We start from the raw sequence: 12,772 nt of genomic DNA, 5'->3' as shown, positions 1-12,772 counted from the left end.
CAATGACGAGTAATAAGAAGAAAAAGACAAACCCCTACTTAAAGAGCAAACTGTTAAGTCTAATATCTATCTTGCCTCGCTCGCGCGAGACAAGACACACATTAGACTGGGGGGGCTTGAAGAGGTATGTACCCGCCTCAACAACGAACGAGGCGGGTCAACCCACAAGATATAGACAAGAGGCTTGAAATCAAGACATTATGAAGGCACAAAGCCAAAACCTACGCGCATGGCGCATATCACACATGCTCAGGCATCATATGCCCAGGCACCACACATGCTCAGGCACCATATGCCCAGGCACCACACATGCTCAGGCATCATATGCCCAGGCACCACAGATGCCCAGGCATCACATATGCTCACGCATATCACATATGCGCGCGGCGCATATCACATGCTCGTGCATATCACATCTGCGCATGAAACATCTGCGCGTGAGAATAAAGAGAATAAAGAGAAGACCTCGCGCATCCTCAGGATTGGCGCATATCACACATGCACATAATCAACCTCGTCCTTATCCAAATCAGGATTAGGGCAACCTTGATTGTGCACGTCAGACAACCTTCCAAAAGGTATCTTTTTAAGGAATAAGAATATGCTGATGTTGACAGCTGCCAAATGAAAGGTGGACAACTCAGCATAACCCATGTGCTACCACGTGATTATAACCAATGAAAAAGCACCAGGTGTCCCCAAGGACACGTGGCGCAAATCAATTGGAGGAGGCCAACAAGGCTGAGCCAAATCAGTGGAAACCCTAGCACTATAAATACAGCATCAACTCCACAAGGAGAGACATCAAATCATATTCAATTACATTCAATCAGACAGTTACAGCCAGTAACACATAATCACATCCAATTACAGAGTATTCAGCTATTAAGCAATACTCTCCAGATTTCCTTACTCTGATATTGTTATCTTCTCCCACAAATACTTATTCTCACACCGGAGGGTTACCCCAAAGAGGACCCCTCTGTCCCTTTCTGAGGGGTAAGTTGACGGTGCTGTTCATTTTGTAGGTGGAAGAACCCAGATCCAAGAAAACCATCGGTGAAATAGTATAATCATACCCGAGGAAGTAGATCGTCTACCAGTGAGTCGATCCACGCTTCTTCAGTAATGGTAATGGTAACTAGCAGCTCCCGGCAGCTGTGGATGGCAGAAGGTTGTTGGTTTAAGAAGCGCAGACCACCACCACCAACGGTGGTGAAGAATAGTAATAGCAATAGTAATAGTGTTTCACTTTCACTTCCACCTCGACGCTTGATTTTACTTCGTCACGCTAAGACTTGTTGGGAGGATTATCGATCTCGATCTATCAAAGGTATCTATATGTATATGTATATGTATATGTATGTTTTAATTAATTAGCCCTACCTAGACTTATTTACTTTGCTGCTTAGACCATGATCGTCCTTTGAGTAAAGATGGAGAAGCTGATGTTATACAACTTACTTACAACCTCCAACGCCTCGGTTGGATTCCTCAACTTATATTATCCAGTGATGCCACACGAACACGCCAGACTCTTCAAATCATGCAGCACCACCTGCGCCCCTTGTTGGATGCTGCTGAGATACACTTTCTCTCTAGCTTTTACTCTGTCGCGGCAATGGATGGCCAGACGGCTCATCACCTCCAACAGGCCATCTGCAAATATGCTACAGACGACATACTTACAGTTATGTGAGTGACTTCTATTTATTTATTAAGTGATGATGATGAATTACAAGTGCCTAGACATCTAGATATAATTCCAGCCTCCAGCAATGATAACTGTTGACATTTATGGATTGGCCAATGGAGCTTGTCAAATTAAAGGGTGGATATAAATGAATTGGACAAAATCCTTCAAACCAAACTTAAGAACAACTATTGTAATGTGTAAAAGTAGGTAGAAAGGTCAAGAAGCCACTACTCTCATATCTCTTAAGGGAATTAAACCACCAAGATCAAAGAAAACGAAGATTTTAAGATGTCGGTTGTTATATTGCGACTTCTTTCTTTCCCAGGTGTATGGGACATAATCGAGGATGGGAAGAGGCAGCCTCAACCTTTTCTGGTGTCTCTGTAGAACTGAAGACTTGCAATGCTGCCTTGCTTGAAGCTGCTGGCAAATCATGGGAAGAGGTTAGCAGTTTCACCTTTATTATGATTGTGCAATGGCTGTGTGTTACTCAACTATTGGTAACATTATATTGTAGGCGTTTCTTTTGGCTGGAGATGGTGGCTGGAAGCTTCACCAAGTAGTCAAGCCAAATGTTACTTAGCCCCTAGCTAGGCTAGGATTAATCTGTAAAGTTAACATACATACATACATACATACATACATACATACGCACTTTTTGAAAGACTGTACCATTAAGGATAAAATCATGAGTTTATTATCATTAAACTCTTTTACATTTGTCCATCCTAAATTTGTATAAAGCTTGTCTGAGTTAAGCAAACACAAAATTGAAGGCCTGGCGGTTGGCTAACCGAATCATAATAACACTGTTCTGTGTAACTGGTAACCAAAAACTGAAAGTTTTCAATAACCAAATCTTCCACCGAGATTAAAACAAATACATATTTTAACGATGCATTAAAATTTACATATGATTTGAATGTGGCCAAGTCTATACATTTGGAAATATGATGTTAGTGGATTGATTGTTTAAATGTTTTGATAATGTTAATAATTTATCAGTGATAGATAGCGATGTGAGTTTTGTGTATATGCAGATGAGACCGATAAAGGCCGGCCTACATTATTATATGCATAATTTATTTGGACATGATAAAGATGAACCAGCTGAAAGAAAGCATACACATACACAAAAAGAAAGCAAGATCATGTATTCATATAGAAGAAACCTTACTCCATAAACAATACATTTTGGAGATGTTTATTATTATTATTATATATCAAACAAACAAAAGAAAGGGCTGTCTCCTCTTTTAGCATGAAAAAGGAGACCAAGTTTTTTTTTATTTATTCTAATATCTTTAATCAATCAGGACTTAAAATATATAATTAATTCACATGATTGAGCATCCTTGTGGGTTTTCTTCACTGAAGTAATCACATCTAGTGACGTAGCAGGGGGGTCTGTAATCATAGCCATAACCAAAACCGTAGTAGCATGGACCTGGCGGTGGTGGTACAGGCCTTCCATACCCATAGTGGCACGGGCCGCCGCCTCGACCTTCATAGCACTCTTGGCAGCACACTGAAACGGGTGGCCACAAAGGATCCATTGGCATGAGTACAGGCTCGGGCTGTGGTTGGGGTATCGGTGGTACAGGCACTGGCACTGGTTCGGGCTTCTTGACAGGCTCGGGTTGGGGTATTGGTTCGGGCTTCTTGACAGGCACGGGTTGGGGTATTGGGTCGGGCTTATTGATCGGCTGGGGTTGTGGAATTGGATCAGGCTTCTTGACAGATGGTGGTGGTTGGGGTTGTGGAACTGGAACTGGGTCAGGGTTTTTGGGTTTGGGTGGTTGTGGTTTAGGGTTGGGTTTGGGTGGTTGTGGTTCAATGATCTCAATGCTCTGAATGGCCTTGCCACCCTTGCAGCAAAGCTTGTCTCTGAGCTTCTCAGGATCACAGCAAACAACTGTGATGATCACCTTGTTTTTGTCCTCATCAAACACCTGATCTCTTATCTCTGCAAATCAAATCATCAATTAATAATGAAAGAAAGAAGAGGAATGGAATATTATTATTATTATTATTTAAGGTGAGAAGAAAGGAGCTCACGAGGGAACTTGCAGAGTAGTTTCCTGACCTTCTTGTAGCAGCAAGAACATTTAAGGTCAACGTAGAGTATCATTACCGTAACCTTTTGCTCATCCTGCTGCACTAGTTATATATATAATCATGATTCAATTCATGTATTATTAATTAAAGGAAGAGGATGAGGATGAGGATGATGATGATGCATACCTTTTCAGGAGACATGGCTGCTGCTGCTGGTATGAATATGAATATGAATATGAATGAGAGAGAAAAAGAAAAAGAAGAAGAAAATTAGAAAGAAAGATGACTTTTTGATGCTTGCAAAATAAAGAAAGAAAGAAAGAAAGAAAGAAAGAGTGAGTCCATGTGAAATCAAATCATCATTTGTCGGTTATAGGTTGATTGCTCAACCTTCCTTCACTCTAAAACAACCATTTGATTCAACTAACCCACCTATAACTTTTATTTAACCACTATTCTATTTTATTTCAATCATTTCTTCTCAACTATAATAAACCTAGTCATTTTAAGTACCACCTCACCCTCTTTATAACTTTTTGGTTTTTAATTGTTGGTTGGAGGGTGTGGGTTTATGGCTAGTTTAACTAAAAACAATTAATTCATATGAAAAATCATCAATTTAAAACCTTATAATTTTCCACACTTTACACTCCAAATTATTCATACTTGAAACTTTTTCCTTGTTAAAAAATGGAAGAAGAGATTTTCATTTCATCATGTCAAATAATAATAATCTTGGCATAAAATGGGAACATTAGGATGCTAAGGGACTTTGGTTGATGAAAAAAATTCATAATTCTAAATGGAGCATGACAAGTAGTAACTATTTTATTTATTTAAGTTTTTTATAAGGTAAAGGGCTTCAAGTAGATAATATAAACCTAAATAATAAACTTTTGATAAAAAGAAAAAAAGAAGTAAAAAGCAAATAGTAAAAAATGTATTGTTTGGCCCCATGAATCAATCAACAAGCAAGGAAGCAGTTTGAGATGAGATGAGAGTTGTTGTTGGCTGGCTTGCTTCCTTCCTTTATTTTATTTTAGGATAGGATTGATTGAGCAAGGAAGGATGGATTTATTTATTTATTTATTTATTTATTTATTTATTTATTGTTGTTGTTCATTCCTCCTAGTAAGAAACAAGAATGCCTGAAATAATAATAATAATAATAATAATAATAATGCTGCGTCTTAGATGGAAGGAAGATGGATAGATCGGATGTAAGTTTATTTATTTATTTTTATTTAGGGTTAAAAGAAATGATAGGGCGTTTACTCATCATCGCCTCAACAAAATGAAATGAAATTGATTTATTCCTCAGATTGCTGCCTGCTTCAGTTGTTTGTACTTGTTTGTTTGGAATACACTCAGTCAGTCAGTCAGTCAGTTTAATTTTATTTGATTTTAGCTTCAAAATGGATGGCTGGCTGGCTGGAGAATCCCCAAAAGCAAAGCAAAGCAAAGGTAGCCTCTTCCCCAAATTAATATGGCCGGGTGGGTTTCATTATAAGCTGCTGCTGCTGCTGCTTCTTTTCCGACAGACGGATGATGATGATGATGATGATGATGAACAAACACAAGCAAGCATAAGGTAGGTATTTCATTTCTAATCAAACTCTGTCTATATTATCTTCTTATTTATTATTTATTTATTTTTGTTACTTCCTTCCTTCTAGTGCACCTAGCTATGACTATTAATTTGATCCGTTTTAGCTTTTCCTTTTAGGAACCAACTGTTGGGTTATGAAGGCCTTTGGGCCGGTTTTATTAGGAGGCCCAGTTTTGGTTCCTAATTATGTTTAACCCTAATATTGTTTATTATATATATCCCATCATGTAATTGTAATCTTTGTTCTGAGCTAATAAGAAAACCTAGTTGCAGCCCGTGGACGTAGGTCCCCTCGCGGGGACCGAACCACGTTAAATTCTTGTGTCGTTTATATTTTCGTTTATGCGTGTTTATCGTTGTGCATGTGTGTGCTGTTTCGCTTCCGCGCGCCGCTTTGTTCCTAACAAGTGGTATCAGAGCCTTGGCTCGTTGAACACACAGGTTGTTGCACTGGTTACGATTTCACATATTAGTTTTGGATTCCGTACGATTTCAGTTTTGTCGAAATAGAGTTTCGGTTTTGGTTTTGGCTGTCGTGTTCGAATCTGAGAAAGTCGTGGGTATCCCTTGATTTCGACTGTGATTTTCTGGTTCATGAAATAAAGGTTGCAGGTGTGACTGTTGCGAGGTGGCCGGCTCATCAGTTTTCCGACGATTCGGCGAAGGAGGAGCAACCGGAGTTGACCAGGTTATGTTAGCCGGATAATGCTTTAAGGTCGCTGAACAGAATCGTGTTAACGATCGCCGGTGACGGAGGCTGTTGGGCAGTTTGCCGAATGCCGAGCCACCGTGGTTCGACGGCAAGTGTGTTAACCAGATATGTGTAACAGAAGTTGCAAGTGCAGGTATCAATATTTTAAACCCTAGGTGGGCCATAGATTATTTTGTTCTTTTCTGGACCATGTTTGAAAAACAAAAAGGAGCTAGTGGAGTTTTTTTTTTGAAACTAGGCCTTTCTTGTTTCACTGTTTGTGCCAAAAAGAACATCAGGACATACAACTTTTAGTTTGTGTTCTTTTTATGGTTTTTGGGTTTTGGTAGTATTTTAAGTTCGTGTTTTGGCGTTATTATCAACCATTATTATTTTAACCCGGTTTTGTGAAGACCATTTAGGTTCGGGTTCAGATTTGTTTGCAAGAGATTAGTCTGAGGTAACTTTATATAGTTTATTTACAGTTAGTTGATTTATCGGTTATTGCAAGAGCAAATCGGTTTATTTGGCAGTGTTCTGTTGAACAATCGTCAAGTTTAGGCCCGTGCCCTTGTTGTGTCTGTTCACTGTTTTCGATTTGTTCTCGTTTGTTATTGTTATAACTGAAGACGAGGTGGTTATGATCGGAATGTTGACGGTTATGGATTTTGGTTGATTGGTTTGTCATGTGAACTTGGATATAGTACTGGTGATGGATAAACTTGGAGAAAATGGAACCAGCGGGTGTGCTGGTGACGGCATAAATGAAAAAAAAAATGAGGTTAGTGGCAAGTCATGTAAACTATTGCTCGTTTGGATGATCTTTCGGTTAGGGTTTGAGTTAACTGATCGTGTGTACGGTCATAGAACCCTTGGTACCGCTTGATTTCATGAAAGTTCTATTGTTGTTATAGCTGTTTGCCTGTTAGCTGGTTCGAAACTGTGATTATTACTTCTTGTTCGTTTGGAATTGTAAAGTTATATCTTGTTTGGTGGTGATCAGTGGTACACCATTTGAGAGGTTCATAATCTCGTGTTGGGTAAAGTTATTTGCCGGGATAGTACGAGTGGGGTTCATCTCATGGAGTGTTGGTGTGGCATGGGTTGGGATAACAGAAACAGTGGGAGCTGGGCATAGTCGACTTGGTAGGTTGCGTAGAGGTGAGACATTTTAAGGGTCGATGTCGAAAGGTTTGGAATTCTGCTTTTGAGAATGTATCTGGGGTTGATGCCTTGGGACTCAGTGAAGGCGGTGACGACTCTTGGGTTCAAGATTATGGTATGCTTTATTTGTTACTCACTTCAATAAAGCATTGTTGAATCTTTTAATTAAAGACTTTTGGAAGATACGAGTTTTTTTTTGTATCGTCGGAAGAAGTGAACCAACTTCCGAGTTATAAGGTCTTGGCTCGCTGAATCGGGTAGAGCTAAGGGGTTTCAGTTTGCAGACATGAAGCCTGGAGCCACAGTGATGTTAGTTTGAGCGTATTCGGAGGAGGTCTGAACATGTTCGGGGTTTTGGTAACAGTGGGAGCACGCAGGTGTGTTCTAGGTTTGTTTCCAAAGGGACGTTGGGTTCGGAGGACCAGGAATCCGAATGTGAAAATCTCTCCTGGTATAGTCTGCTGATTTGGAGAGTGTTTATCCTCTGGAAGTCTTTGAAGCCGGTTGTGTGAGTAAGTGAGGGTCGGTTAAGATTGAGGATGAGTCATTGGCGAGTTTTGTCATGGCTGGGTCTGGGATGACCGGATTGGAGTTCTCGGGAGCTTCAATAGGCCTTTCAGGTAACTGATGAGAAGGGCGGATGCAACCAGGGTGTGGATTGGTAGAAATCTTAGTTTGTTCCTAGAGAACTGGAGGCTTGGAGAACTTCTTTTGTTGAAGTTTTAGCCTGTTCTTGGAACTGGAGGCTTGGTAGATTTCTATTACTGAAGATTACTAGAGTTACTGGATGAATGAGATTGTTATATTTACTTGGATGGCAGGCTGGAATTTATCGCAAAGCCTTCAAGTGGGAGATTGTTGGGTTATGAAGGCCTTTGGGCCGGTTTTATTAGGAGGCCCAGTTTTGGTTCCTAATTATGTTTAACCCTAATATTGTTTATTATATATATCCCATCATGTAATTGTAATCTTTGTTCTGAGCTAATAAGAAAACCTAGTTGCAGCCCGTGGACGTAGGTCCCCTCGCGGGGACCGAACCACGTTAAATTCTTGTGTCGTTTATATTTTCGTTTATGCGTGTTTATCGTTGTGCATGTGTGTGCTGTTTCGCTTCCGCGCGCCGCTTTGTTCCTAACACCAACCTCTCTATTTTGACCACAGTTCATTCTTTCAATTCCACCAACAATTTTCCCAATTACAAACCATCAGCCACTCTTTTTTGGATTCAAAAACAAACAACAATTGGATTTTATCCGTTATCAAATCTATTTTATAACTTTTGACCTAGGCATGAATGACTCTTGGAAACTAATTACGTTTAAGTAGGCCTGCCAATTGGGCACCTGTTTAAGACACGATTAAACATGTTAATCAAACTATGTGATCTTTATTTTTTTAAATAATTGCATCATTTCTCCTTATATAAACATGAGAGATAAAGTAACTAAGCGAGTCATGTTCATGTTTAATACTTGTGTTAAGTGTGTCGTCTATAACCTAGTTAACACGATAAGACCCGTTTTGCCAGTCCTATTTTTAACTGAATAAATTGGAAGGAAATAGTAAAATAATTGTGTCCCTGAGGTTTCACGTAACACCCTAGGCGAATCCCACATCAGCCGTGGAGATGAGAGATTCTTGGTTCATAAGTAAATGTCCCGCCTCTTAAATCACCAATGCGTTTTGAGCTTAGTGCTAGTGGACGAGAGGAGAGCTCCACAGTAAGTGTGCCTAGGTGGAAGTAGTACTAGGATGGGTGACTTCCTAGGAAGTCTTCACCGGGGCAACCAAAAAATATCCGTGGGCTCTTCGTGGACAAAGCGGACGATATTCGTTCATTAAACTTGGGAACACATCGTTAGAGTTTTGCATGTGCCATACTCGCCCGTGATTGCCACTTGGACTTGGTTACTTGTTGGGAACGCAATCGATAAATTGGGGAAAATTTTTCACATTATAAATGCCACCTACTTGTTCTTCTTCTACTCATTTGACTTAATCGGTCGAATTGAAAAACATAAAACCCTAGCTTAATGATGAGCCATTCAGGTGTGTCCCCTTCTCTTTTATACTTTTTAGTTCATCAATTCAATACAAATGAAATTACTTGTTTGCAATGCAACAACGGAAATGGAATTAGGTGTGTAGAAAGGAAACTCGCGAGATCTAACTTTAAGTGATTTCATCAGACATCAAGGCAGGGATATAATTTCTTTGCTAGACCTAATTAATGCCCCATTTGGTTCATAATTGTATCTATTCATCGTGTTTTCACGAGCCCTCTCTAGCAAGAGAATTATGAATTTCCTATTTCTCGTTATCTTAGCGTTAACCTTCACTTTGACGGTCTTCCCCCCTTTTGAAATGTGAACCTCATATGTCATTTAATCAGTTAGCTTATTGTGTTTTAAGAGCATCTGTTTGATTGAAATTAATTCTGGTATTGTTGGATCTTTTGTCATGAAAAGTTTAAGGCTATTACACTTGAGGCTAAGTTTTGCTTCATCAAGACATTTCGTTGGATTTTGTGTGTGAAATTCCAAATTTATGCATATATATTTTTTTGCCAAACACCACTAGATTTTGCTTGCATTTGATTGTTAAATGTTACTTTTTTTGAAATACTGTACACTTTTCCCATTTAGTAAGTTTTATTGAGTTGTAGTTTTTGGAAGAAGGCAGATCTGTTATGTATATGCAGTTGCAGTGTTGAAAGCAAAAATGTTGTTATTTATGATACAAAGTTTACTTTTGGTTTTGCTGGGGATCTTACAATGCCATATGTTTTTACTAACAGGCGCGCAGCAGGACAAATCTTTTGAATTGGAGTTGAATAACAACATTCAGAGCCAGATGGTAGGCTATCTTGGATTTGAATGTTAAATGCTTGTATATATATGTGATTTAAAATCACCCATGTTGATGTCTTTTTGTTTCAGATCCATGGCCAAAATAGTGAGAGGATTTTATGGTTAGGTGATTTTTCCGTTTGCAGTAAGGGGCTGAAGCATTATCCAGCTTTTATCAGGGACGAAACCACAGTAACTGTAAGCATTCTTGTGTTTGTATTTTTTGATAAAATAAATAGAAAATAAACGAATAAAAGGTTTCTGGTGTGTTTAGGTTCATTCGTTTGCATTGATCAAGGGCGAAGATGAAAATGAGCACATTGGTTATGTGGAAGACCTGTACGAGGATTACAGTGGACACAAAATGGTAAAAGTGCGGTGGTTTAACTGCAGTGAAGAACCCCATGAGGTTATGATCACACCTGATGTTGAGGTTGTGAGTGCAGAGTGTATTCCTGGGCTTGCAACCGTTTTGACTCCCAAGCATTATGACCAGAGCTTGGCTGTTGTTTCTGAAGATTTCTCAGATGGGGTTTACATGTGCTCCAGGCAGATCAGAAACAACAGGGTCACATCATTCCCGTTGTCTAAACTGCGTGGTTATGCAAACCAAACAATCTTCTCGATTTTAAATCCACCAGTCATCCCCCAGTCATCCCCACCAGTCATCCCATCACCAGCACTTTCTGATGTTGGTGAGGAGATTGAAGTGCTTCACGATGACAGTGGGTTGCGAGGCAGCTGGTTTAGATGTAGAATCTTGAAGGCCAAAGGGAAGCGTTTGAAAGTTGTGTACGTGGATCTGGAGGAGGCAGAGGGTCATGGAAATACAGAGGCAAGTCTTCTTTGTTGTTATTATTATATTGGAGCAAACATGCAAACTTTGTCTTGTTTTGATTTGATTTGATCTGATATTTAGGAATGGATTGCTGGTGACAGAGTTGCGGAGCCTGATAAGTTGGGGATGAGACACTTGGGACGCGATAGCATCCGCCCATGGCCTCGTGGTTCAACTTCAAATGCATGTTATAGCGTTGGGGATGCAGTAGACGCGTGGTGGTGCGATGCCTGGTGGGAAGGTGTTGTAATAAGCAGCGTCCCTCCTGCAAATGATACTTACCGCGTTTACTTTCCTGGTATATCTGTGTGTGCTATTATTGTTACTTTGATTGACTCTATAACCAAATGATTGAAAGAAAATGATCGGCTTGCTTTTGTAGGTGAGCACAGATTCCTAAACTGTGAAAAGAAGAACCTCAGAAGCTCCAAAGATTGGGTTGGCAACAGGTGGATACAAATTAAGCCAAAGCCTGATATATTGAATGTCCTGGCTTCTTCTCAAAAGGAGAAAAAATGAACTCTTTTTTCTTGCTCTTACAAGTAAGAATGTGTGGATGTTATATAGTGTTTTGGATTTTGTCTTTGTCGTAATATGATGGGGATCTGATACCATGTGTGCGTGTGTGTCCTTTATGGTGATATAAGAGACGTGGTTTATCAATTTAGTGGAAATCAGTGTTTGTGTGAGTCCATTAGTGTGCCTTATTCTGTATTATTACTTGCTATATTATCACCTAATGGTCAATTTCACCAATTTTATTGCCAGCCTAAATCTAACTGTTCCTTTTCTATTAGACTTTAGTTTTGACCATATTAAAGCACCCAAAGACGAATTTAGACCATTTGGATACACAAACAACAATAGCGAGATGCATAACCTTCATTGTTATTTCTCCTAAAAGCGTATTACCAAGGTGTATACAAACGAAAAAGGCTAAATGCAGATATAGCAGAGACAGTGAGCATGCTTCCGCAAACTAACACTGAAGTTGCCATCCCTTGTCCAACTTGATTGCAGAATTTACCATACATATCACATATCGCCATCCATTCAACTTCTGCTTCTCCAACTTTTGCGAACACTGCAGATTGTCCCGCAGCTGCTATTGCCGCCACCATCACATAGCCCATAACCTGCAAATTAACAAATATAAATGAATATGTTACATAACAGAGTCAGATGTCCGGCCTGACCTACCTGATCAGCAGAAAAGATAAGCCATGCCAAGGGTTTGTTTAACACAACACTTCCTCCTGTAACCACACACCTCAATATCTGTACCAGTGAACAGGCTGCAGCTATCCCATTGGCTACCGCCAAAAACCTGTATTATTACTTTTACTATTAATAAAGTTGCGGTTAAAAAGTAACTAAAGAGTTGCCTGGGATGAGACATACACTAGGGATTTCATGTCTGTGAATTTGGCTCTTTTCTGAATGCTAAGGATTTGTTTAACCTGAGTATCGGTCGCTACAAGAAGAGCAGCAGCAAGGCCCAAACCACAAATCACAGTCCTCAATATCAGCTCTGTCACCCTCATCCTCAGATCCACATAACTCATTATTATCTTAAATTACACAAAACAAAACAATGCAGTATCGTATATACATACATCTTTGCCAAAACTCACTTAAATAGGCAACTCACCTTTTTCTAATACACATACACATAACTTTAATTATTGTGACAGAAAAATAATTTTGAAAAAAAGTTAGTTAATATCATCATCATCGTCGTCATCTTTGTTTCAATTCATGTAACGAGTCCTACTAAAAATAGAAACGGATCTTGATATGATATGATGTGAATTCGCAGTTCCCAATTCCTATACCTAGCCAATTGGATTTTTATTTTAAGTTTAAT

At 39.4% G+C, this 12,772-nt stretch overlaps 4 protein-coding genes across 6 annotated transcripts; 2 read left to right on the top strand and 2 right to left on the bottom strand.

Annotated features, from left to right (window-relative positions):
• Positions 1–1,125: 1,125 nt before the first annotated feature.
• On the top strand, positions 1,126–2,962 carry LOC143552071 (uncharacterized protein At3g52155, chloroplastic-like). Its single transcript, XM_077042375.1, has 4 exons — positions 1,126–1,333; positions 1,413–1,695; positions 2,022–2,139; positions 2,214–2,962. The coding sequence occupies exons 1-4, from the start codon at positions 1,129–1,131 to the stop codon at positions 2,277–2,279; spliced, it is 672 nt and encodes a 223-aa protein (XP_076898490.1). The 5' UTR covers positions 1,126–1,128; the 3' UTR covers positions 2,280–2,962.
• A 67-nt stretch (positions 2,963–3,029) lies between these two features.
• LOC143552039 (uncharacterized) lies at positions 3,030–4,073 on the bottom strand. Of its 2 annotated transcripts, none has more exons than XM_077042344.1 (3): positions 3,941–4,073; positions 3,755–3,851; positions 3,030–3,662 (listed from the first exon to the last, which is right to left on the bottom strand). In XM_077042344.1, the coding sequence occupies exons 1-3, from the start codon at positions 3,953–3,955 to the stop codon at positions 3,034–3,036; spliced, it is 741 nt and encodes a 246-aa protein (XP_076898459.1). In that variant the 5' UTR covers positions 3,956–4,073; the 3' UTR covers positions 3,030–3,033. The 2 variants fall into 2 exon arrangements, with proteins under 2 accessions (XP_076898459.1, XP_076898460.1); XM_077042345.1 differs by having other exon boundaries at positions 3,755–3,848.
• Positions 4,074–5,326: 1,253 nt separating this feature from the next.
• LOC143552070 (uncharacterized) lies at positions 5,327–11,665 on the top strand. 2 transcript variants are annotated; one of them, XM_077042374.1, is made up of 6 exons: positions 5,327–5,345; positions 10,016–10,074; positions 10,158–10,265; positions 10,342–10,902; positions 10,987–11,203; positions 11,288–11,664. In XM_077042374.1, exons 2-6 carry the CDS (start codon positions 10,072–10,074, stop codon positions 11,422–11,424), a joined length of 1,026 nt encoding a protein of 341 aa, XP_076898489.1. In that variant the 5' UTR covers positions 5,327–5,345; positions 10,016–10,071; the 3' UTR covers positions 11,425–11,664. The 2 variants fall into 2 exon arrangements, with proteins under 2 accessions (XP_076898489.1, XP_076898488.1); XM_077042373.1 differs by lacking the exon at positions 5,327–5,345 and having other exon boundaries at positions 8,594–10,074; positions 11,288–11,665.
• Positions 11,666–11,793: 128 nt separating this feature from the next.
• On the bottom strand, positions 11,794–12,767 carry LOC143552072 (CASP-like protein 2B1). The gene is made up of 3 exons (XM_077042376.1): positions 12,307–12,767; positions 12,106–12,232; positions 11,794–12,041 (listed from the first exon to the last, which is right to left on the bottom strand). Exons 1-3 carry the CDS (start codon positions 12,468–12,470, stop codon positions 11,814–11,816), a joined length of 519 nt encoding a protein of 172 aa, XP_076898491.1. The 5' UTR covers positions 12,471–12,767; the 3' UTR covers positions 11,794–11,813.
• Between the last annotated feature and the right edge of the window lie 5 nt (positions 12,768–12,772).

Source organism: Bidens hawaiensis, unplaced genomic scaffold (assembly GCF_021521415.1).
Source record: "Bidens hawaiensis isolate Kalapana, Puna unplaced genomic scaffold, B.hawaiensis_p1.1 tig00016758_1, whole genome shotgun sequence".
Lineage (NCBI taxonomy): Eukaryota > Viridiplantae > Streptophyta > Magnoliopsida > Asterales > Asteraceae > Bidens > Bidens hawaiensis.
The sequence above is the reverse complement of the archived record's forward strand: the minus strand, read 5'-3'. Positions and strand labels throughout refer to the sequence as shown.